Source organism: Oryctolagus cuniculus, chromosome 2 (genome assembly GCF_964237555.1).
Source record: "Oryctolagus cuniculus chromosome 2, mOryCun1.1, whole genome shotgun sequence".
Taxonomy (NCBI): domain Eukaryota; kingdom Metazoa; phylum Chordata; class Mammalia; order Lagomorpha; family Leporidae; genus Oryctolagus; species Oryctolagus cuniculus.
In genome coordinates, this window is record NC_091433.1 from 111350864 (window position 1) to 111376124 (window position 25261).

Consider the following 25261-nt stretch of genomic DNA (forward strand, 5'->3'; position numbering starts at 1 on the left):
CACAGGCCGCGTCCAATCAGTGCCCGAGCAGCGGAGACCAAGAGTAGGTTGCGAGCTAGCGGCGCGTGTGGCGGACACGGAACGCCGAGGACCTTGCCTACTGCCCGGCTAGGGCCTCCCGCCTTGCCGCTTCCCGCGCGTCCTGCACCACGGCCCCAGATGTCCCCTGGGCGACGCTGAGGAGCCAGAGGGCTCCTCATGCAGCAGTCGCAGGGCCATCACCTGCAGCGGCTGCCACGGGCCACTCTGTCTCCCGAGGGGACTCTTCCTCCAGCGGTGGCTGCAGAGAGATGAGAGGCGGCTCCTGGCCGCGGGACCGTGAGACGCTCTCGGGGCCCGCTAGCTAGGGGGACTCGGCGGACGGACGGCTGCCTGTGCACGCCCGTGCTCCTGGCTCGCGGCGGACAGCGGGGCCGGCGACATGTTCCCGCGGAGGCCGCCGGCCTCCCTGGCGGCCTGGCTGGCGGGCGCGCGGGGCGGGGGCCTGCTGGGCCTGCTGGCCAATCAGTGCCGCTTCGTGACGGGCTTGCGCGTGCGGCGCGCGCAGCAGATCGCGCAGCTCTACGGCCGCCTCTACTCGGACAGCTCGCGCTGCGTCCTCCTCGGACGCCTGTGGCGCCGGCTGCGCGGCCGCCCCGGCCATGCCTCTGCCTTGATGGCGGCGCTCGCCGGTGTCTTCGTGTGGGACGAGGAGAGGATCCAGGAGGAGGAGTTGCAGAGGTGGGCCCGCCGGCGTGGTCGCTGGTGCCTGGGCGGTGGGGTTGGGGGTCGGCTGGGGCAGGGAGTTGGAACTTGTGAACCGTGGAGGCTGCCCGGTGGTCAGCGCCGCCCGATGCCCTGTGGTCCTTTAAGTGGCGTGCTGTAGGTTAAACCTGACTTAGCAAACCGGGTTGTTTATTGTTTTGTCGGGGTAGAAATACGAACTGGAAGCGTGGGTGAGGGTAGGAGGGAGACCACAGTGGGGAGCGTGACACTTCCACGGAACGAGATTGCAATTCGCTATGGGAGACAGCGAGGCCATTGTCCACATGATCTTTAACACGCCTGGAAAGGCGCGGATCCACAACAGATTTTCATCCCGATCTGCGGTGTAGGTCTGCAGTTTTGGAATGACTGCACTCCAGATGGGAGGCAGGCCTTGTGAGAGACGCCCGCAGAGCGCTCTGTCACTCTGCCGGTGTGACAGAATTAAGAGGCTGCGAAGGATTTTGCCCTGCTTGCACAGATCAGTAGCCCAGACCTTTTAAACTGTTAAGAATTAGGTCAGGTTTGTGCTGTTGTACCTGGAACTTTGGGGGACACTGTGTTGTTAAGATTCTGAACTTGCTCTTGAAAAGCCCAGTATCGGTGATTGCATTTGGTAGCTAATCTCGTGGGGAATTTTTTTTTTCTTTAGCCCCTGTTTTAAAATGCATTTTCTTTTTAACAGGCATCCTTAAATGGTGACTCCCTTCCACACAAACACTCCACTCTAATCTACAACTGTGATTTTAGGAATGAGGGACAGTCTCCTCCCCCAGATAGATCTCAAATGAGTCGATCTGTTCTAGGTATTTCTTTAACAAGGAGACAACCTGTTAGTCCACATTTTTTGTTAGGTTAAAAATGGAAATACCTCAATAAAATTTATACCGTGACCATGTGGGAAGTGCAGCAGCCAGATGCCAGCTGTACAACCTTATGAAATGTGGGTAAATACAAGTCTATCCTGAGAACTGGGACTACCTCACCTGGCAAGAAAGGTGACTTGTAGAGGCAGTTTAAAATCATAACCACAAGCACCCTCACTCATTAAAAAGGCAAGATATTAAAGATGATAGTTACTCTGCCTGGTTTTTGTTAGCATTCTTTGCTACTTGTCCATTTGTTCTAATCAAATATTCCCAGATGTGAGAAATAAAATAATGGAAAGCTTTTTTTTTTTTTTTTTTTTAAGATTTATTTGTCTGAAAGCTAGAGTGACAGAGAGAGAGGTTTTTCCATCTGCTGGTTCATTCCTCAAATGACTGCAATGGCTGGGGCTGGCCCAGACCGAAGCCAGGAGCCAGAAGCTCTCATCCAGGTCTCCAGTATGGGTGGCAAGGGCCCAAGTACTTGGACCATCTTTCTCTGCCTTCCCAAGCACATTAGCAGGGAGCCGAATGGGAAGCAGAGCAGCCCATACTTGAACCAGTGCTGTGATGTGGGATGCTAGCATCGATGTAAGCGGTGGGCTTACACAAAGCTGACCCTGGAAAGAAAACTTTTTTTTTTTTTAACATTTATTTATTTATTTATTTGGGGGCTGGTGCTGTGGCATAGCAGGTAAAGCCGCCACCTGTGGTGCTGGCATCCCATATGGGCACCAGTTCAAGTCCCGGCTGCTCCACTTCCAATCTAGCTCTCTGCTATGGCCTGGGAAAGCAGTGGAAGATGGCCCGAGTCCTTGGGCCCCTGCACCCACGTGGGAGACCTGGAAGACTCTCCAGGCTCCTGGCTTCAGATCAACCCAGCTCTGGCTGTTGCAGCCATTTGGGGAGTGAACCAGAGGATGGAAGACCTCTCTCTCTCTCTCTGCCTCTGCCTCTCTGTAACTCTGCCTTTCGGATAAACAAATGAATCTTAATTTAAAGAAAGATTTATTTATTTGAAAGAGTTACAGAGAGAGGAGAGACATCTTCCACCCACTGGTTCATTCCCCAAATAGCTGCAAGGGCCAGGGCTGGGCCAAACTGAAGCTGGGAGTTTCATCCATGTCTCACGTGGGTGGCAGGGGCCCAGACGCTTGGGCCATCTTCTGCTGCTTTTTCCAGGACATTAGCAGGGAGTTGGATCAGAGTGGAGCAGCTGAGACATGAACTGGCGCCTGTATGGGATGGTGGTGTCGCAGGCAGAGGCTTAACCTGCCAAGCCACACGCTGGCCCCAGTACTCTTGGTTCTAAACCAATTAAAGAACCATTGTTCTGGGTTAAGCAGTTTTGGAATTTCCAGAGTTTAGATGAAGGTCAGTGAGAACACTGACAGCTGCCTCTTGACCTTCCTCGGGTTGTTAGAGTCAAGGCCTTCATTTGACACTGTGCTGTCCAGTTCATATACTTAAAATTTGATCAGATTGTCCATCTGGAAGGATCTTAACACATCTGTCACCTTGATAGGCAAGTCAGCCCTGAGGGATCTTCAAAAAGTTCATGGAAAATGTGTTTTACAAAAAACTGTATGGATTTGAGAACTTTTTTGCACTGAAATAAGCTCATTTTCTAAATTCCATTTTCCATGAACATTTCAAAGCCTCCTTATAGATCTTGGTTGTACTATAGTTCCTTAGGACTTTGATAGCTTGTCATGTTTACATTTTATTGGGTAAAACATTCTGAGCACAGATTAAGTTTTTGCTTGGTGTTTATTCTGTTTGCTTAAACACTACTGAGGTGGACACTTTAGAACATTACTAAATTTTATTTTATGAGATGATTTGGAGTAGCTTTGAGAATGGAGCACAGTTAGATGTATGTCTCAGGTCAAATGCGTTTCTGTCATTCTTGATGGAAGAAGAACATGATTGTCACATGGCCCCTAAATCACAGCCTTTGGCTTATCTCTGCTGTTTCTGTACCCACTTGTCCTGGTGTCCTGGTTAGACAAGGGGTGGAGTGTTCAGGGTGTCTTCTTGAATGTATGCCTTAAAGTGGTTTGAGGTTTTCTTATGTAAATAACACTCCAATAGAGTTTCCATTCAGAATGAAAAACAGTAACCTGGCTTTTTTGTAAGAACATCTCTACCAAATAGGATCTTACAGATCATGCAACAGCAAGAAAATCCAAGAGAAGTAGTTATCTGTACAAAGTGATTTTGACCTGCTGCTGAGGCCAGATGTAGAAACCAGATCTGTTAATACTTGCTCTAGTATTCGTACCAGTTGGCTTCAATTAAACAGTCGAACAAAATAGCTTCAATACTATTTTTGGTGCTTGTTGGCATTCTGTGAGCCCAAGGCAAATCTTATGGAAAAATACAGCCATACAATTTGATTGCTTTGGAACAGTTAAAAAAAAATTACAGGAACAAAAAGAGGAAGGATGTTAAGAAATAAAGGCTGGGAGAAAATGTTCCATTAACCTCTTCTTTTTTTTTTAAAGTTACAGTTCATTGCTCTAGAAATTGGAGTATGTGCCAATAAAGTTTCATAAGGAAAGCTGGCTTTTTTCCCATTTCTGTCTTCCAGGGTATTATTGCCGTGAACTAGTTGGTGTTTCTAGGTGTGTTCTCTCTCAGTAGCACTTGAGAATCCCCGACTGTGACATCAGTTTGAAATTTGGGGGAGGGATGCTGGGAAGTGAGGCATTTGTCTTACTGAAATTCCTGCTTGTGGGAATGGCTTTATTTGAGTCATTTTGGAGCCTTGTAGCAAGCCCTGTGCTGAGGGGCAGGACCCCTAGATGTGCTGAACACTATCCTTTGTTGGGTGCCTCCAGTTTCCATAGCTTTCAATCCAACCTGTCTCAAATATTGTAATGATTTTCCTTTCAAAGAGAGGGAAGCACTGACTGTCTTTGCTTCATCCTTTTGCTAATCTGCTCATTTCATTACTATTTTGGGAATAATCTCTTTTGTCCTTCATTCCTCTCCTTGTTAGCTAAGTCTCTTAGTTGTGAAGGTTTAGTCACCCATGCCACCCAAACAAGATTTGGCACAGCAGGCTAAAGGGTGTATAGTGAGAGGCTCTGTTTGTCTCCACATAGATGATAATGAGTCACCATGTTCCTGTATACTAAGCATGTCTATCATGTTAGCGTTTAGAAGTTGAGACCTTTCAAGGACGCTTAAACTTGGGGACAGAATAGCAGTATTAATCATTTACATTTTGTGATGCAGTCTTGCTCCAGCATTTGTACTGTGCTGTTCAAGGAGTGAATGTCATGCCTTCACAAATGATTATCCATCCCTCTTCAGGGACTTAGCCTCATAATTTTAAATCAAAGCCACCTAGTGATCTTTAATTATATAGGAGAGCCTGATATAGGAGTAGGTCGGAAGCTCTGTGTCACCTTGGGTCTTAGAAGTTTGTCAATGATAGTCATTAATTTTCTTAAAACCTTACTGACTATGTAATTTCTTGTATGAGCCATGATATTTTAAAAAATATTTATTTATTTATTTGAAAGAGTTACATGGAGAGAGAAGGAGAGGCAGAGAGAGAGAGGTCTTCCATCTGCTGGTTCACTCCCCAATTGGCTGCAATGGCCAGAGCTGGACCGATCCGAAGCCAGGAGCCAGGAGCTTCTTCCAGGTTTCCCATGTGGGGGCAGAGGCCCAAGGACTTGGGCCATCTTCTACTGCTTTCCCAGCTATAGCAGGGAGCTGGATCGGAAGTGGAGCAGCCGGGACTCAAACTGGCGCCCATATGGGATGCTGGCACTGCAGGCGGTGGCTTTACCCGCTACGCCACACCACCAGCCCTACCCTGATATTTTAATAAGATATTCCACCAGTGGAAATATTTTTGCCCATCTTTATAATGTGATAAGAATGACATTGAGGAGTGCTGCTTACTTACTATGCAAGGATGCTCTGCTCACCCTAAAAAATGCCATAATTGATGCCACGTGATGACTGAATTGTTCTCTGGACACATCTAGCTGTGGTTTTGCTTTTGCTTTCTTTTCTTCAAGATTTTATTGTGTACTCAAAGGTTCCATCACTATTTCTGTACTTAACCAGTTTGCAATGCCAACTGTCAATTTGTTTTGCAACTTTTAATTTAAGACTCTTTTAAAGGGTGAAACAATTTTCTTTTTCTTATTTGTTTTTAAAGATTTATTTATTTGAAAGTCAGAGTTACACAGAGAGAGGAGAGGCAGAGAGAGAGAGAGAGGTCTTCCATCCGATGGTTCACTCCCCACTTGGCCGCAATGGCCGGAGCTGTGCCGATCTGAGGCCAGGAGGCAAGAGCTTCTTTGGGCCTCCCACGTGGGTGCAGGGGCCCAAGGACTTGGAGCATCTTCTACTGCTTTCCCAGGCCATAACAGAGAGCTGGATCAGAAGTGGAGCAGCCGGATCTCGAACCAGCACCCATATGGGATGCCGGCGCTTCAGGCCAGGGCATTAACCCGCTGTGCCACAGTGCTGGCCTCTCTCTCTCTCTTTTTAAAGATTTATTTATTTGAGAGGCAGAAAGAGAGCGAGAGAGAGAGAAAAAATCTTCAGCCACTGGTGTACTCCCCAAATGACCGCAAAGGCCAGAGCTGGGCCAGTCTGGAGCCAGGAGCTTCTTCAGGGTCTCCCATGTGGATGCAGGGGCCCACGCAATTGGGCCATTATCTACTGCTTTCCCAGGCCATGGCAGAAAGCTGGATCGGAAGTGGAGCCACTAGGTCTCGTACCATTGCCCATTTGGGATGATGGCGTCTTTGCCCCCTACACCACAGTGTTGCCTCCTCCACTTTTAATTTAAAGATTTGCTTATTTTTTTGAAAGGCAGAGTTAGAGAGTGGAAGAGACAGAGGTCTTCCATCCACTGGCTCACTCTCCAAATGGCCACAACAGCTGGGCCAGGTCAAAGCCAGGAGCTTTTTCCAGGTGTCTCACGTGGGAACAGTGCCCTAAGCACTTGGGCCACCTTCTGCTCTTTGCCAGGCCTTCAGCAGGGAGCTGGATGGGAAGTGCAGCAGCCAGGACTGCCGGTGTTGCAGGTGGCAGCTTAACCTGCTGTGCCACAACACTGACCTCTAAAAGACTGAAAGAAATTAAAGAAGACATAGGCGAGGGCATTGTAGCTCAGTGTTAACCCATAGCTTAGAATGCCTGCATCCCTTAGCAGAATGCCAGCTGGAGTCCTACCTACTCTGGTTCTGATCCAACTTCCTGCAGTGGACCAGGGAAACAGCAGGTGACACCTCAAATACGCGAGTGCCTGCCACCCATATGAGAGACCCTGTGGAGTTTCTGGTTCCTGGCTTCAGCCTAGCTCAACCCCAGGTGTTAAAACCATTTGAGGGGGGGGGGGGGCACTTTGGTGTAGCAAGTAAAGCCACCGCCTGCAGTGCTGGCATCCCATATCTGTGCCGGTTTGAGTCCCAGCTGCTGCACTTCCTTTCTAGCTCTCTGCTATGGCCTGGGAAAGCAGTGGAAGATGGCCCAAGTCCTTGGACCTCTACACCTGCATGGAAGACCTGGAAGAAGCTCCTGGCTCCTGGCTTTGGATTGGCGCAGCTCCAGCCATTGCAGCCAGTTGGGGAGTGAACCAGCGGATGGAAGACCTCTCTCTCTTTCTCTGTGTAACTCTGCCTTTCAAATAAATAAATAAATCTTAAAAAAAAAAAAAAATTTGGGGAGTGACCCAGCAGTTAGTAGATCTCTCTTTGTCACTCTGCCTTTCAAATCAATAAATAAATCTTTTTTTTACTATAAATGAATCTTTAAAAAAATAAAGAAGACTTAAACAAGTGGGAAGACATATGGTGTCCATGGATGGAACACTATTTTTTAAAGATTTATTTATTTATTTGAAAGAGTTACAAAGGAAACCCAGAAACAGAGAAAGAGATCTTCCATCTGCTGGTTCATTGCCCAAATTGGCTATAATGACCGGGGCTATGCCACGCTGAAACCAGGAGCCAGCAGCTTCTTCTGGGTCTCCCACATGGGTATAGGGGCCCACATACTTGGGCCATCTTCTGCTTTCCCAACTGCATTAGCAGGGAGTGGGATTGGAAGTGGAACTGCCAGGACTCAAACCACCACCCATATGGGATGTTGGATGATGCAGGCGGAGGCTTAAGCTTCTATGCCACAGCACCGGCCCCATATTGGAACACTTAATATTGTTAACTCATTTTATCTGCAAAATTCATTGCGATTCTTATCAAAATCCTAGCAGGTTATTTTGCAGAAGAAAACAAATTCTAATACTCAGAGATGAGACTCAGAATAATCCAAACAGTCTTGATTGGAAAATACCAAAATTGGAGGACTCACCATTCTTTTTTTTAAAAAGGTTTATTCATTTATTCAAAGGCAGAACGATAGAGAGAGAGCGAGAGAGAGAGAGCGAGCTTCAGTCTACTGGTGTACTCCCCAAGTGGTTGTAACAGTCAGGTCTGGGCCAGGCTGAAAGCAGGACCAGGAACTCCATCCTGGACTCCCACATGAGTGACAGGGGCCCAAGTACTTGGGCCATATTCTTCTGCCTTCCCAGGCACATTAGTTGTAAGATGGATCGGAAGCAGAGCAACCAGGACTTGAACACACTCTCTGTACAGTGACTTAACCTTGCTGTGTACCACATCCCATGAAGACTCACCTTTCTTGATTAAAAGCTTATTGCAGGGGCAGGCGTTTGGCCGTTAAGACACTGCTTGGGGCATCCATATCCTGTGTTGGAGTGGCTGGGTTTGAGTCCTGGTTTTGCTGATTCCAGCTTCCTACTCATGTGCACCCTAGGAATCAGCCAGTGATGGCTTAAGTAGTTGGGTCGTTACTACTCATGTGGGGGACCTGGATTGACTTCCTAGCTCCTGGCTTCAGCATGGCCTAGCCTGAACTGTTGGGGGCATTTCAGGAGTAAACTAGTGGAAGATCTGTCACTGCCTTCCACTCCCTTCCTTCTTCCCCTCTCCCCCTACTCCGCCTTACAAATAAATAATATAAATAATTAAACACTATGAGAGTCTGCTTTGTGGTGCAGTGGGTTAAATTGCTGCTTGTAATGCTGGCACTTGAGTCCTGGCTCCTCTATTTCCAATCCAACTTCCTACTAGGAAGACAGCAGAAGGTAGGTTAGGTACCTGGGCCCCTGCCTCCCATGTGGGAGACCAGGATGGAGTTTCTGGCTTCTGGCATTGGCCTAACCCAGACATGGTTGTTGAGAACATTTGGGGAGTAAACCAGAAGGTAGAAGATCTCTGTATCTCTGCCTTTCAAATAAATCTGTACAAAAATATTACAGGGGCTGGTGCCGGGTCATAGAAGGTTAAGCCTCTGCCTACAGTGTCAGCGCTGGGTTAAGTCCTCACTGTTGCACTTCTGATCTGGTTCCCTGGTGATGCACCTAGGAAGGCAGTGGAAAATGGTCAAGTAGTTGGGCCCTGCAACCACATGGGAGACCCAGAAGAAGCTCCTGGCTTCTAGCTGCAGCCTGGCCCAGCCCTGACCGTTGTGGCCGTTTGGGGAGTGAACCAGCAGGTGGGAGATTCTCTCTCTCTCTCTCTCTCTCTCTTTATTTTTCCCCTATCTCTCCCCTCTCTGTATTTCTGCCTTTCCAAAAAAAAAAAAAAAAAAAAATTACAAAGCTACAATAAGGAGGATGTTATGGTACTGGCATAAGGATGGACATACAGATTCTTGGCATGAAATTGACAATCCAGAAATAAACTCTTAGATTTATTTTTTTTAAAGATTTATTTTAGTTATTTGAAAGAGTTACAGAGAGAGTTAGAGCCAGAGAGAGAGAGAGAGGGAGGGAGGGAGAAAGGGAGGAAGGGAGTCTTCCATCCACTGGTTCACTCCCCAAATGACCACAACGGCTAGAGCTAAGTGTATCCGAAGCCAGGAGCCAGGAGTTTCTTCCAGGTCTCCCACGCAGGTGTGGGGGCCCAAGGACTTGGGCCATCTTCCATTGCTTTCCCAGGCCATAGCAGAGAGCTGAATTGGAAGAGGAGCAGCTGGGACTAGAACTGGCGCCCATATGGGATGCTGGTGCCACAGGTGGAGGCCTAGCCTACTAATCCCCATTTTATAGATTTATAAATAGAAACTAGAGGGCGGTGCTGTGACTAAATGGGTAAAGCTGCTGCCTGTGATACCTACATTCCATGTGGGCACTGGTTCAAGATCTGGCCTCTACTTCCAATCCAGCTGTCTGCTTATGTGCCTGGGAAAGCAGCAGAAGATGGCCCAAGTACCTGGGCCCCCGCAACCACGTGGGAGACTTGGAGGAAGCTCCTGACTCTTGATTTTGACCTGACCCAGCCCTGGCCATTGTGGCCATTTGGGGAGTGAACCAGTGGATGGAAGACCTCTCTCACTCTCTGTCTAACTCTCTCTGTGTAACTCTTTACTTTAAAATAAGTAAGTCTTTAAAAAAATGAAACTAGTTAAGGAATTTAAGATTCTAGTTAAAGATTATTAGACTAGTATTTAAATTCCAGAAACTCAGTTTTTATTCACTACACTGAGTATAATTTTTTCTTTTTTTTTTCTTTTCTTTTTTTTTTTTTTTTTTATTTTTTGACAGGCAGAGTGGACAGTGAGAGAGAGAGACAGAGAGAAAGGTCTTCCTTTGCCGTTGGTTCACCCTCCCCAATGGCCGCCGAGGCCGGCGCGCTGCGGCCGGCGCACCGCGCTGATCCGATGGCAGGAGCCAGGTGCTTCTCCCGGTCTCCCATGGGGTGCAGGGCCCAAGCACTTGGGCCATCCTCCACTGCACTCCCTGGCCACAACAGAGAGCTGGCCTGGAAGAGGGGCAATCGGGAAAGAATCCGGAGCCCCGACCGGGACTAGAACCCGGTGTGCCGGCGCCGCTAGGCGGAGGATTAGCCTAGTAAGCCGTGGCGCTGACCAATTTTTTTCTTTTTTAAGATTTATTTATTTGAAAAACAGCAGAGAGGTCTCCCATCTGCTGGTTCATTCCCCAGATGGCTGCAATGGCTGGAGCTGGGCCAATACAAAACCAGGAGCCAGGAGATTCTTCTTTGTCTCCCCTATGGGTGCAGAGGCCCAGGGACTTGGGCCATCTTCCACTGTTTTCCCAAGCAGAGAGCTGGATCTGAAGAGAAGCAGCCAGGACAAAACTGGCACCCATATGGGATGCCAGTGCCACAGTCAGAGGCTTAGCCTACTATGCCACAACACCAGCCTCATAAATACATCTTTAAAAAAAAATGGTATTGATTTATTTGAAAGGCAAAGAGAGATTTCTTATCTGCTAGTTCACTTCCCAAAAGCTTGCAGCAGCTGTAGCTGCATTAGGCTGAAGCCAGAAGCCTGGAACTCAATCTGGATCTTTAACGTGGGTGTCAGGGACCCAGCCACATGAGCCATCATTTGCTGCCTCCCAGGGGTCACATCAGCAGGAAACTGGAATTAGAGCCATAGCCAGGCATTCAGCCTGGACCCTCAGAAGTAGAATACAGGTGTCCCAAGTGTTGTCCTTGCCACTGTGCCAAGCCTGCCCCTGCCCTGCCCCTGCCTTTAAAAATTTTGTTTATTTGTGAATACTATTTTTATTTTTATTTTTTTTTTTTAATTTTTTTTTTATTTCTTTTATTTTTTTGACAGGCAGAGTGGACAGTGAAAGAGAGAGACAGAGAGAAAGGTCTTCCTTTTGCCGTTGGTTCACCCTCCAATGGCCGCCGCGGCCGGCGCGCTGCGCTGATCCGATGGCAGGAGCCAGGAGCCAGGTGCTTTTCCTGGTCTCCCATGGGGTGCAGGGCCCAAGCACCTGGGCCATCCTCCACTGCACTCCCTGGCCACAGCAGAGGGCTGGCCTGGAAGAGGGGCAACCGGGACAGAATCCGGCGCCCCGACCGGGACTAGAACCCGGTGTGCCGGCGCCGCTAGGCGGAGGATTAGCCTAGTGAGCCGCGGCGCCGGCCTGTGAATACTATTTTAAACCTATTCCAATTGTTATACAGCTGTTTGTATGGATGCTTCATTTCACTGGGTTGATAGCTCTGTGCACCGTGTCTGTTTTTCTCTCAGGTCCATTAATGAGATGAAACGGTTGGAGGAAATGTCAAATGTATTTCAGAGTTCTGCAGTCGAGCGCCACCCTCCGGAATCGAAATCCCAAACAAGCGGAAATGAAGATTCGAAAGACAAAGAAGAGCAACCCTGGGAGATGGTGATGGATAAGAAACATTTTAAGCTGTGGCGCCGCCCAATTGCAGGCACGCACCTTTACCAGTACCGAGGTGAGCCTGGCGTGACTGCCTTTCAAGTGTGTTCCACGGTGGCCCCGGCTCATAGGACATCTGTTGCTCATACTTCTGGCTTCTCGAAACTGTTCTCTTTGTTGTTTCTCTTTCCCCAGAAGACAGACGTCACTGTGTCTTCCTTGCTATTGATAATCTCTTAATCTCTTATTTTGCTGCCTCACTATAACCTGCAGTTTCTGAACCTGCCTGTAGGATCTGTCAGTCCTGAGAGTTGAACTGCAGTGAGGTGACAGGAATAGGCGGTCACAGGAGCGTGGCCAGCGTCCCTTCTTCTTTCTTGTCGTTCTAGTTTTCGGAACATACACAGATGTGACGCCCCGGCAATTCTTCAATGTTCAGGTGAGTTAATTTTTCTCTCCAAATTTGAACCTCCTGGCAAGCCGGTTACCGCTGTCATGTGAATAATTTCTCTGATTCAGGTGACGTTGACTTCAAGACGTCCTCTGTCTCCCAACCTATCTTCTTGCATCATGTACCTTCTGGGTAACCACATTTCATTATCTTTTCCATGGAATGAGACTAATTCTAGCCCCTTCATAGGACTGTTGGGAAGGTCAGACAGAGGAGTATATTTTAACATTTTACTAATGTTTATTGAAAACAAATTTTAATGCAAGAGAGTAACACGGAGACAGCTGTCATGTGCTGTTTCACTCATGTGGCCGTAAGAGGTAAAGCTGAAGCCAGGGACCAGAAACTCAGTCTTCCACATGGGTGGCAGGGACCCAACTACCCAAACCATCATTTGCTGTCCCCTCCTCCCGATCTGCCTGGGCAGGAGGCTGAAATTGGGAGCTAAACATCAAACCTAGGTACTCTGATGTGGGACACGAGTGTGTTACCCAGCCTCTAAGGACTAGACCAAATGCCTGCCCCTTCACTTCATGAGGTATTACTGGTTTTTTCCTGAACAGTTTGAGGGTAAGTTAATACATCATAGTCTTTTATTCCTAAATCCCTCAGTTTATATTACCTGAAACTAGACATAGTCTCTTAATGGTAACATTATCAAAGTTGTTTAATTGAACATTGATACATTACTTGTGTGAAATCTTTTCTTTGTATTCCAGTTTTATCCATTGGCCCAGTAGTATCTTTTATAGCATTTTCCTCTGGTAACAGATACCAATCTGGGTTATATTATTGGTCACATCTTTTTAACCGCTTTTGATCTGGAACATTTCCCTAGTGAAGGTATTTATTTAATAAAGATGAAAAGTGTCTGTTCAAAACTGCCTTCATCTTTGGAATAATGAGAAATGTTTAAAACAAAAGTGAAAAAGGGAAGTGGACACAGAGTTCTACAAAAATTTTTTTTTACTAGAGTTTTCATTTGTTTTTTCAGACTTTCAGTAACTAGTAAAAATAGTTGATTGTAACACCTGGTGGTAATATGCAAGTGTGCTTTCCCCTAAGCACTGAATTTCATCAGTTTGTATTGAATTTTTGTTGGTTTAGATGTTGGTCTTAATTTGAAGTCCCTCAGTTGCTAGTGATGCCAGAAACTTCAAAGAAAAATACACTACTTGGATTTTTTTATGTGAGGTGTCTGTTTAATACTTTTTAGAATTTTCTCACCCTTATGTTTGTATCACTATATAACTGTATTTTCCCCAGACGTGTCTATTACAATATTTTTTCTTACATACTTCTTTGGCTTGCCTTTTCTTTTTTAAGAATAACTTTGAATGTAGTGATACTAACCAATATGAAGGGACTTGAGAAGAATAACCAGATGTCAACAGCCCTGTTTTTCTCACTTTGGCACTGTTAGGTCAGATCACTTTGTTTGCGATCTTGATCTTGTCTTTTTTCTTTGCGCAGCTGGACACGGAGTACAGAAAAAAGTGGGATGCCCTGGTGATCAAGCTGGAGGTGATCGAGAGGGACGTGGTTAGTGGCTCTGAGGTTCTTCACTGGGTCACCCATTTTCCTGTGAGTGCTTTCACTTCTAGATTTACTTCTGTCAGGTCCTGTGATGCAGAACCCTAATCCTGCCTCTCTGTTTCTTTAGTATCCAATGTACTCACGGGATTACGTTTATGTTCGGCGGTACAGCGTAGATGAGGAAAACAACGTGATGGTGTTGGTGTCACGGTATGTGTGGCTACCTGTGGCTCTGGCCGAATTCCTCAGCGGTGCCCTTCTCCCTTATGTGTCTGTCAGTTTGCATGTTCTCAGGCCCTGGTGAGTCCCCCTAGGCTTCCGAGTGGCCAGCACCCATCTGTCCAGCCTTTGAAGATGAGGGGCTCTGTCTGAATGTTGAAGAGAGGTGAACTTTTCAACAGGAACAATTGTTAAATAGTTTCCACTGGTTCCTTAATGTTGGTAATTTTAAAAAGAAGTGTTGTCTTTGACACAAAGCCTAATGAACTATATGTTGCCAATACCAGAGGAACTCACTTCACTTTTAGAAGTTTGTGTGCGTTCATCTCCGTGACTCCTCTGTTCCGAGTACCTTTATAGTTGGAGCCAGCTCTTCAGGACTCTCCCTTCTCTGTTTCGTATCCAGATATCACTAAGAGTTTGCTTCCCCTTTCCCCCATCAGTGCTGTGGAGCACCCTAGTGTGCCAGAGTCTCCGGAATTTGTCAGGGTCAGGTCGTACGAATCCCAGATGGTTATCCGTCCCCACAAGTCATTTGATGAGGTGAGTTTTACTTCATCCAAGAGATAATGTGCTCTTAGCTTTACAGTTATCTCAAGGAGTGCCTTTTACTGCAACTGGGGGGAGGGTACGGTATTATAAGAGAGAGGTTCTCAAACTTGGTGTGTCAGAATCAAGTGGAACTTGTTAGAATGTATTGCTGGGCCCTAACCTGTTTTTGATTCAGCAGGTCTAGGATGTGGCTTAGAAATTTGCTTTTAAAACAATCCTCAGGGGGCCAGTGCTCTCATGCAGTAGGTTAAACCACCCACCTGCAGTGCTGGCATCCTGCATGAGGTCTGGTGTGCATCCTGGCTGCTCCATTTCTGATCCAGTTCCCTGCTGATGTGCCTGAGAAAGTAGTGGAGAATGGCCCAAGTCCCTGAGCCCCTGCCACCCACCTGGGAGACCCAGAAAAAGCTCCTGCCTCTTGGCTTCGGCCTGGCCCAGCCCCAATCATTTGGCCATTTGGAGAGTGAACCAGTGGATGAAGATTTCTCTCTCTCTCTCTCCTTCCTCCCTCCCTCCTTTCCTTTCTTCCTTCCTTCTCGGTAACTCTGACTTTCAAATAAATAAATCAATCCTAAAAAAAAATTTCTAGGGAGAGGCTAATGCTGCTAGTTTGGGGACCCTATTTTAGAAACCCCTGCTTTGGAGATAATATCTGGAGGATCCCCAAGGACAAAGAAGTGATGATCCATTGGGTCCCTTTTATCTGAAAGAATAGTTATTGGAAGATAATAGCCACTGGCTCTTGAGTCTATACCCTTGGTATCTTTCAAGAACCAGAGTGAGTACCATTCATCAGCATTTTATCACAGTGGGCAGAGCACCGAACACCTTTTTGGATTTGTGCTTCTTGTCTATGAAATTAGGGGGGTTGAACTAATGTTTTCTGCCTTCTTGAAAATTTTGTGAGCTTTCTTTGAAAAGAATATTTCTTTAAACTTAGTGCAATATTTTATTTATTTATTTTAAAGATTTTATTTATTTATTTGAGAGGTAGAGTTATAGACAGAGGGAGAGACAGAAAGGTCTTCTATCTGCTGGTTCATTCCCCACAAATAACCGCAATGGCTGGAGCTGAGCTGATAGGAGCCCGGAGCTTCTTCCAGGGCTCCCACGTGGGTACAGGGGCCCAAGCACTTGGGCCATCCTCCACTGCCCTCCCAGGCCTTAGCAGAGAGCTGGATCAGAAGGAGAAGACTCGGGACTAGAACTAGCACTCATGGGATGCGGGCGCCACAAATAGAGGCTTAGCCTACTGCACCACAGTGCTGGCCCCGAGCTCAATGTTTTAATTGTGGGGGTTATAAACAGTTAAAAAAAAGAATAAATTTAAAAGAAACTGTGATGTATTTCATGAAATTTTAAAAAAATAAACATAATAAAGTATTTCCATTTTAAAGATTTATTTATTTATTTGAAAGGCGGAGTTAGAGAGAGAGAAATCTTCCATCTTCTTTCGTCACACCCTAAATGACCACAGTGGTTAGGGCTAGGCCAATTTGAAACTGGAGCCAGGGGGCCAGCGCTGTGGTGCAGCAGGATAACGCCCTGGCCTGAAGCACTGGCATCCCATGAGTGCTGGTTTGAGACCCGGCTGCTCTACTTCTGATCCAGCTCTTTGCTATGGCCTGGGAGAGCTGTGGATCCTGGCTCCTAGCTTCGGATCGGCGCAGCTCTGGCCATTGCGGTCAAGTGGGGAGTGAACCATCAGATGGAAGACCTCTATCTCTCTCTCTCTGCCTCTCCACTCTGTGTAACTCTGACTTTCAAATAAAAATAAAATAAATCTTTAAAAAAAAAAAAAAAAAAAAAAACTGGAGCCAGGAACTTCATCTGGCTCTCCCATTTGGGTGGCAGGGACCCAAGTCCCTGAACCATCTTCCACTGCTTTTACAGGCCATTAGGAGGGATCTGGATCAGAAGAGGAGTAGCTGGGGCACAGACTGGCACCCATATGGGGTGGCAGTGCCCCAAGTGGAGGCTTAGCCCACTATGCCACAGTGCTGGCCCCAAAGCTTTTTTTTCTTTTTAAAGATGTCTTTGTATGCATTTATTTGAAAGGCAGAGTTAGAGAGAGAGAGATATTGAGAAATTTTCCATCTGCTGTTTATTCCCCAAATGGCTGCAGTGGCCAGGGCTGGGCCAGGCCAAAGTCAGGAACCAGGAACTCCATCATGGTCTTTGTGTGGGCGGCAGGGGCCCACATTCTAGAGCCACCTTCTGCTGTTTTCCTTGGTGCATTAGCAGGGAGCTGGATAGGAAATGGAGCAGCCAGGACTCAAATATGGGATTCTGGTGTCACAGGTGTGTGTGTGTGAGAGAGAGAGAGCGCGCGCATGCCAGGTTGCAATGTAAAAAGGGTTATCTGCAATTAAAAATGCTTGCAGAGCCAGCATGTTACAGCACAGTGGGTTAAGCTGCTGTTTGCAGTGCCAGCCAGTATCCCACATCAGAATGCCAGTTTAAATGAATGGATGATCTCTGTCTCTCCCTCCGTCTCTGTCACTCTGCCTTTCAAATAAATAATCTTTTTAAAAAAATACTTGCAAGTCCTTTGTTTTAGAAGATGGAAGTCAGCCTGCTGTCAAGTTAACTTTAGGAAAGAGAGACTGGGAACAGTGTGGGAGGGAGACAGGCCCTGCTGTATTCCCTTATGTTGCTCTTGAAATTTGGGCTGTGTCTGTGTTTTTCTGTTTGAAAAAATGTGATTTGAGTTCCAACATTGTTGTCTTTAGAAACCATGACCCTGAGATAGCTAAGGCCCAATTTAGTACTTAACAGAGTGTGTTGTGTCTGGTAGGCACCCAATAAATATTTCTTCTAGTTGAGGTGGGAAAATGAAAAGAATTACCAAATAATTTTCTTCTGGTATATTTATGGCAAGCCCTTATGAAAAAGGTAGGACTTCAGTTAATTTCTGTACAAATGCAGATTAAATAAATGGAAGAGAATAAGAAGGGCTCTGGGGATAGAAGAAGAAATTCAAGCAGAGACAAAAGATTGAAATGAGCCAAGGATATGACTAGAGACTCAGGTGCTTGGAAAGGAAAGGTGTAGCTCAAAAAGGAATTATTGAAAATATAGCCTAGTACCATAATTGCACCCAGAATAACTGGTCATAGTCCTTACTATCAAGTTCAAATTTTCCTGATAACCTACAGATTTTTTTAGTTGGTTTATTTGAATCAGGATCCAAATAAGATCCAGGCATTGAGGTTCATTCATACTGCCCCCTTTTTTTTTTTTTTTTAAAGCCAGGAGCTTCATCTAGATCTCCCCTTATGGGTTCAGAGCCCCAGGTACTTGGGCTATCCTCTGCTGCTTTCCCAGGTGCATTAGGAGGGAGCTAGATCAGAAGGGGAACAACTGGGACTCAAACTGGTGCCCATATGGGATGCTGATGTTGCCTGTGGAGGCTTAACCTACTGTGCCACAACGCAGCCCCCAAATTAAGAACTTTAAATGGCAAACACTGGGGATGTGTGTTAAGGGTCCTCACGACTACCCTCATGTTTGAAGATTTGCTGGAAGTACTGATAGGACTCTGCATGTAGTTACATTTCTTAGCCAGGATTTTTGACAATGACATAGTAGAGCTACACAGCTGGATCGTAAGTAAAAAAGACTCAGGAGGAGTCTATGGGAGGCTTCCGTGCCTGGCAGCAAAATGCAGCAGCAATACGTGTGCCATGTTTCTACGTGAGAAGGCCAGTTAGAGACTCAGCACCCAGAATTTTTATTGGGAGCTGGTCAGTAGCACTTTCTGCTTAGCACACAGCAAATTCCAGACGTCTGAAGGAAAACCTGTACTTAGCATAAACCACGTTGCTTGCATAGTCTGGGCACGGGGAGCCCGTGTTGACTGGGAGCCAGATGGGCCGAGGGTCAGCCTTGCAAGCAGGACTTTCCCTGAACAGCAGTCTCCCAGGCCTTCAGCGGGAGCTGTTTCTGAGCAGGGTAAAGACTGGGCACTCCCTGCTTCAGAACTGGATCGTGATGATTCCGTAGTCCTGGATGTGGAGGTGGTGTGAATAATTTGAATAGCCTCATGTTGGCTGTTTTTCTTTTCCAGAATGGCTTCGACTACATGTTAACGTACAGTGACAATCCCCAGACCGTGTTCCCTCGCTACTGTGTTAGTTGGATGGTTTCCAGTGGTGAGTAGTGACATACACACAAGACCTGTAACCAGAGCTGAGTGTTTTGTTTTTCTCCATCTTAATGGCAGCACAAGGATTAATACTTGTCTCACTGGCGCTCTGTTGAGGAAATTGACAGTGCCTCTCAATTCATTCTTTTTTTAAAGATTTATTTTATTTTATTTTTTAAAGATTTATTTATTTGAAAGTCAGAATTACATAGAGAGAGAGGAGAGGCAGAGAGAGAGATCTTCCATCCAATGGTTCACTCCCTAATTGGCCACAATGGCTGGAGCTGTGCTGATCTGAAGCCAAGGGCCAGGAGCTTCTTCCACGTCTCCTATGCAGGTGCAGGGGTCCAAGGACTTGGGCCATCCTCCACTGCTTTCCCAGGCCACAGCAGAGAGCTGGATCGGAAGTGGAGCAGCCGGGACCAGAATCAGCACCCATATGGGATGCTGGTGCTTCAGACCAGGGCGTTAACCCACTGCACCACAGCGCCGGCCCCTAAAGATTTATTTTATTTATTTGAAAGAGTTACAGAGAGAAGTAGAGACAGAGAGAGAGGTCTTCCATCTGCTGGTTCACTCCCCAGCTGGCCACAACTGCTGGAGCTGCGCTGATCTGAAACCAGGAGCCAGGAGCTGCTTCTGGGTCTCCTATGTGGGTGCAGGGGCCCAAGGACTTGGGCCATCTTCTACTGCTTTCCCAGGCCACAGCAGAGAGCTGGATTGGAAGAGGAGTAGCCGGGAACTAGAACCATATGGGATGCCGTCGCTTCAGGCCAGGGCATTAACCCACTGCACCACAGCGCCAGCCCCCCCTTTATTTGAAAAACAGAGTTAGAGAGGGAGATCAGGGAAGGGGCTTCCATATGCTGGTTCTCTTCCCAAATGGCCACAACAGCCAGGAATGGGCCAGGCTGAAGCCAGGAGCCAGGAGCTTTTTTTGGATCTCCCACATGGATTTAGGTGGCCCTAGTACTTGGGCCATCCTCCACTGTTTTCCCAGGTGCATTAGCAGATAGCTGGATCAGAAGTGGAGCAGCTAGGACTCAAGCGGGCACCCATAATGGAATGCTAGCACTGTAGGCGGCAGCTTAATCCACTGCGCCACAGTGCCATCCCCCTCAACTCATTCTTGAATACTACAAAGATGTCATGCCTCTGGGTGAGATTTTAAGTCATGAAAAGTACAGGGTTCCAGGATGGAGCTTGTGCCAGGAGGTTGGTCTCTCTCTCTCTCTCTCTTTTTTTTTTTTTTTTTTTTTATTTCCCCCAAGATTTATTTATTTTAAAAAAAGAGTTACAGAGAGAGAAATCTTTCATCTGCTGGTTTACTCCCTAGATGGCTTCAAGTGCCAGGGCAGGGCCAGGCTGAAGCCAGGAGCTTGATCTAGATCTCCCACATAGCTGGCAGAAGCCCAAACACTTGGGCATCTTCTGCTTTTCTTAGGTCATTAGCAGGGAGTTGGATGGAAGTGACGCAGCCAGGACTCAAACCGTTGCCCCTATGGGATGCCAGTGTCATAGGTGGCAGCTTCACTTGGCATGCCACAGTGCTTCCACCCCCCCCAACACAGGAGTTATTAAAACATTTGCTTTGGTGCTTTAAATAAAAACTGTTTACATTGATACATTTAAAACTCTTCTTTGATACTGTTTAAGATCTAGGGTGGAGAATGTGGTGATTGTAGGTCAGTCACCTAGGAAAAGGGGCTCCCACCTATCTTAAAAAAGGCTGTATGTCACAACTGAACCTGCATCTTCCCCTTCCAACTCCTTGTCTTTGAAAGAACCCCTGTGGGATTTCCTTTCTTCGCTATAGGCAGTTTCTTATACCTCAGGGGAGATGAGAGATTAATTAGTTTGGTTTGACATTTGTCTAAATAGAATTGGTAGCTATTTCAGCTAGCCACTGTTGGGTCATTTTCATCGCCTGAAAGAGAGCCTTTGGGGGCCTAAATGGTCTGATCAGTATTTCTTTTCTCTCTCCTTTTTTTTTTTTTTTTTTTTTTTAAGATTTATTTATTTGAAAAGTAGAGTTACAGAGAGGGAGAGACAGAGACAGAAAGCAGTCTTCCATCTGCTGGTTCACTCCCCAAATGGCTGCAATGGCCAGAGCTGTGCCGATCTGAAGCCAGGAGCTTCTTCCAGGTCTCCCATGTGGGTGCAGGGGCCCAAGGACTTGGGCCATACTTTGCTGCTTTCCCAGGTGTACCAGCAGGGAGCTGGATTGGAATTACTAGTGCCCACATGGCATGCCAGCGCTGTAGGTGGCAGTTTAACCCACTACACCACAGCTCCAGCCCTAGTACCCCTTTTTCAAAGGATCATAGGTTATGATTTTTTTTGCAATCCACACATAGGAACTCATTCTGGAACACAGCTGTTGCTCAGAGTTGTCATTCAGGCTGGGGTCTCTATAAGGAAAAACTGGCTGTGTTTCATCAAAGACGTTGGGCCCTGATTTTGAGCCTACTGCTGTTTTGCATATCAGCTTAACCAGATTCCCCTGTCTCCTGACAGGCATGCCAGATTTCCTGGAGAAGCTGCACATGGCCACGCTGAAAGCCAAGAACATGGAGATCAAAGTGAAGGACTACATCTCTGCTAAACCTCTGGAAATGAGTAGTGAAGCCAAGGCCACGGCTCAGTCCGCCGAGCGGAAGAATGAGGGTAGCTGTGGCCCTGCTCGGATCGAGTATGCCTGAAGGGCTTTGGGCTGAGAAAGAACAGGTGCTTCTAGCCCTGTCTCAGTCCTCCGTCACTCTGTCACAGACTGGGGACAAGCCGCATCTATTAGAAGACATTTGCTGTAACCACCAGTGAGAGAGAATTTAATAACCGGTGTCTGATTTCATTCGGAGCCGTTACTGCTCTTTATCAAAATGGAGAGAAGGCGGCAGCACCCAGGAAGGCGTTGTCATGCTCTCAGGCCAACCATGTTGAAAGTCAGTGTTGCACTGGGCTAATCTGGAACAAACCTCTCACCTCAGGCCAGAAGGGAACGCCTTGTCTCTGCTTCCTCCGAAGTTCCTCCGCTGACATTCCGAATCCCACCATCAGTTATGCGAGTTTGGGTTTCCTTCAGTTCTGCGGGTGCACCTGGGAAGTGTAGTTGGCCAGGGATCACTGGGGTGCTCTTGGTAACAGTCTTAGTGTGAATGGGTGTGAGCGTTACTTGGCGGTGTTAAGTGCCTTGTCTTTACCTTGCTTTTGTTTTAGGGACATGGAGTTTGTACAGAGAAATTTCTTTCCTGCCTGCAAAATTCTACCCCATTGTCTCTCTCGTCTTACCCAAAGTAATTTCCTTGGGGTCAGCAAGTTCCTCTGTGTCCGTGTCCTGTGTTCATGAGATCATTGCCCCTTTCCTCATCTCACTGTTTACCAAGAGCACTGGAGAGGAACCCTAGGGGACAGTGGCTTTCTATCTCATTAGTGTTTTGATAGGGTCAGTGGAGAGTCTCAAAACACACTAACATTTTAATCTTTTAAACTTGTGTCAAAAATGAGGCGTTGCGGAGCTGATAGGAATTTCTCCATAGTCCCACTGTATATAAAGCACACTTTGATCCAGTCATTATTTTCCATACACAGGTTTGACTTGTCCTCTTGGGAAGACTAAAGGCAGAGGAATGGGTGCTGGGCCACCCGCTCCGAGTTCTCAGAACTGTAGACAAGCTGTGTGAACAAGTAGATGTAATCTTGCCCCAAATACTGATATAGTGGGGATGCGGTTTAAATGACCCTCTTGTTCCTCTAAAATGTTTTTCGTTGTCTCTTTCCAGCTAAAGTAAAAGCAGACCGTGCTATTCAGAAAAGCTCACGAACAGCCTGGCTGGGCTGGTTTTGTGTTGGTCATGCTGCAGCCTGTTGGGAGAATGGGGATCAAGTGTCACCATTTAAGTCTTCTTCCTCCCTGTTTCGTGGAGTGTAAATATTTAGCTAAATTTTTCCATCTTTTTCCCCCTGCTTGCTCTCCTTTTGTGGTGTTAAAAGGGATCTAAACTTGAGACTAATTTAAACCCCACCTTGACCTTCTTCTTGCCTATTCAGTTTTGTGCCAAGGAATAACTGCCCCGGGGTTTCATGACGTCTCTGGGTCATTGGCAGAACAGAGAGATGCGTCGAGCAGTTCCAGCTCCAGCTTCTTTTCATTAATCATTTTCTCTTCTTCCCAGGACCCGACATGCCAGGGAAGAGGGACTCCCTGGTTTATGTCCGAACTTAGCACCTGTAATTGTGTATGGGTGTGTGCAGGAGAGGGTGTGTGTGTGTGTGTGTGTGTGTGTGTGTGTGTGTATTTGCGCGTCTGTATGCACAGGTGCTAAGGAGTTGTGGTGGTTCCATGTTCTGACTTAAAGGCAGTTTGACTCTGCACGAGGGGTCTGTCTGTACAGTTCCTTACGTCATTGGAATTTCACTCCTAACTCTGACATTTTTATCAGATGTGAATAAAATTACAAAGATTGATACAAAAAAGTGTTTTTGGACAAATGGTGGTAGGAAAATCTTACTAGTGATAATGAGCTTATCATTTCTTCCTGATTACAACGCTGAGAAGGAGTGTTTCTCTGAGAGTTGGCAGGGGGCAGCAGTGGGGCTTGTGCTTCCTTGGTGGGTGGGGGCTGACACACACTGCTACACTGTGAGCTCTTTGCAGGTAACTCTGGCAACTGAAAGTAAACCCTCTGTTTCCAGTTGTAGGTCTTTTGTTGTTGTTGTTTAGATTTATTTATTGTTTATTTGAAAGGCAGAGTTACAGAGAGAGCAGAGACAGAGAGATCTTCCATCCATTGGTTCACTCCCCAAATGACCACAATGGCTAGGACTGGGTCAGACTGAAGCCAGGACCCAGGAGCTTCATCCAGGTCTCCCATGTCGGTGCAGGAGCCCAAGCACTTGGCCCATCTGTTTTCCCAGGCACATTAGCAGGGAGCTGGATCAGAAGTGGATTAACTGAAACTTTTTTTAATTTTTATTTATTTTTTGACAGAGTGGACAGTGAGAGAGAGAGAGAAAGGTCTTCCTTTTGCCGTTGGTTCACCCTCCAGTGGCTGCCGCGGCCGGCACTGATCCAATGGCAGGAGCCAGGTGCTTTTCCTGGTCTCCCATGGGGTGCAGGGCCCAAGCACTTGGGCCATCCTCCACTGCCTTCCCGGGCCACAGCAGAGAGCTGGCCTGGAAGAGGGGCAACCGGGACAGAATCTGGCGCCCCGACCAGGGCTAGAACCCGGTGTGCCGGCGCCGCTAGGTGGAGGATTAGCCTAGTGAGCTGCGGCGCTGGCCTAACTGGAACTTGATAACCGCAACTTGAACTGTTTTCCGTATGGGATATGTTTTTTTTTTTTTTTTAATTTATTTATTTGAAAGAGTTACACACAGAGAGAAGGAGAGGCAGAGAGAGAGAGGTCCTCCATCTGCTGGTTCACTCCCCAGATGGCCACAGTGTCCGGAGCTGTGCTGATCAGGAGCCAGGAGCTTCCTCTGGGTCTCCCAGAAGAAGGGTGCAGGGGCCCAAGGACTTGGGCCATCTTCTGCTGCTTTCCCAGGCCACAGCAGAGAGCTGGATAGGAAGCGGAGCAGCCAGGACTCCAAACTGGTGATCATATGGGATGCTGGCACTGCAGGTGGCGGGTTTACCCGCTACGCCACAGTGCCGGCCCCATGGGATGCAGGTGTTGCAGGCGGAAGCCTCACCCGCTACGCCACAGCGCTGGCTCCCTACTTGTGGGTTTTGATCTACTAATCCATATCCTTTGCTTCTAAAGAAGGATCCAGTTGTAGGAAACAGTGCTAGAGCTTTGTGGGAAAGACCAAGGCGAGACAGGAAGGAGCAAGTGCAGTGTGTGGAGCCCAGGAGAGCCAGCTCAGCATCTGAGAGGCCTGGGAGGAGGGGCTGCGCATGGGCAGTTCTGCTAGATGCATTTTATCCCGAGAGGACTGACAGTAGAGAGTGCTCTGAGCATAGGCTGAGTTTTGAGCTTGTGTGTTTTGCCTGTGGGAAACACTGGACACATAGCAGCATACCTAGCTGAGCCAAGCCTCCCCTGAGGCACACACACCTTGATTCTGAGGTCAGGGAACCACCCCTCCATCACAGTTGCTGTCTTTCCAGTGACCCCAGTCCTGGGCCTGCCCTGCACCCCCTCCCTAGTCCCCTTTCTTCTCAGTCTGCTCAGATTTTCCGCTCCACACCTCTCACTTTGTCTCATCTCTCATTCTCTCCCTCGCCACACAGGGTGGTGGGTGTGGGAGCCAAGGGGTGGGCCAGCAGACTCCGGCAAGTTAACTGCAGGTGTTTTTCAAGGCAAAGTGCTTGCCTGTCGATTTCTCACCCATCTGACCTACATGAAACTGCTACCCTCTTTATGTGTCACAAAGTTTGAAAGTTGGGCACCTACGCCCTCTTCTTCACAAGCCCTGGGTGTGGTTTTTGTGTAGTGCAGTTACTTGGGAGCACGTGTCGTGTTCCAGCCTTGCCGCCCGTGCTATGAACAGGAACACCGTGTGGCGGAAATGCAGGGTTGCTTTCAAGCCAGTGTGGGCTT

At 47.3% G+C, this 25261-nt stretch overlaps 1 protein-coding gene across 1 annotated transcript; it reads left to right on the forward strand.

The window, feature by feature from the left end:
• Positions 1–421: 421 nt before the first annotated feature.
• On the forward strand, positions 422–23192 carry STARD7 (StAR related lipid transfer domain containing 7). Its single transcript, XM_002709561.5, has 8 exons — positions 422–720; positions 11679–11890; positions 12204–12253; positions 13739–13849; positions 13929–14011; positions 14464–14563; positions 18642–18726; positions 21237–23192. The coding sequence occupies exons 1-8, from the start codon at positions 422–424 to the stop codon at positions 21419–21421; spliced, it is 1125 nt and encodes a 374-aa protein (XP_002709607.3). The 3' UTR covers positions 21422–23192.
• The last annotated feature ends 2069 nt before the right edge of the window (positions 23193–25261 follow it).

What these genes read in the sequence shown, in the direction of transcription:
- STARD7 (XM_002709561.5), top strand. Translation starts at nt 422, where the DNA reads ATGTTCCCGCGGAGGCCGCCGGCCTCCCTGGCGGCCTGGCTGGCGGGC. An exon ending in CAGGAGGAGGAGTTGCAGAG is followed by an intron (nt 721 to 11,678) that starts GTGGGCCCGCCG and finishes TTTTTCTCTCAG; the next exon opens with GTCCATTAATGAGATGAAAC. An exon ending in CCCACAAGTCATTTGATGAG is followed by an intron (nt 14,564 to 18,641) that starts GTGAGTTTTACT and finishes TTTCTTTTCCAG; the next exon opens with AATGGCTTCGACTACATGTT.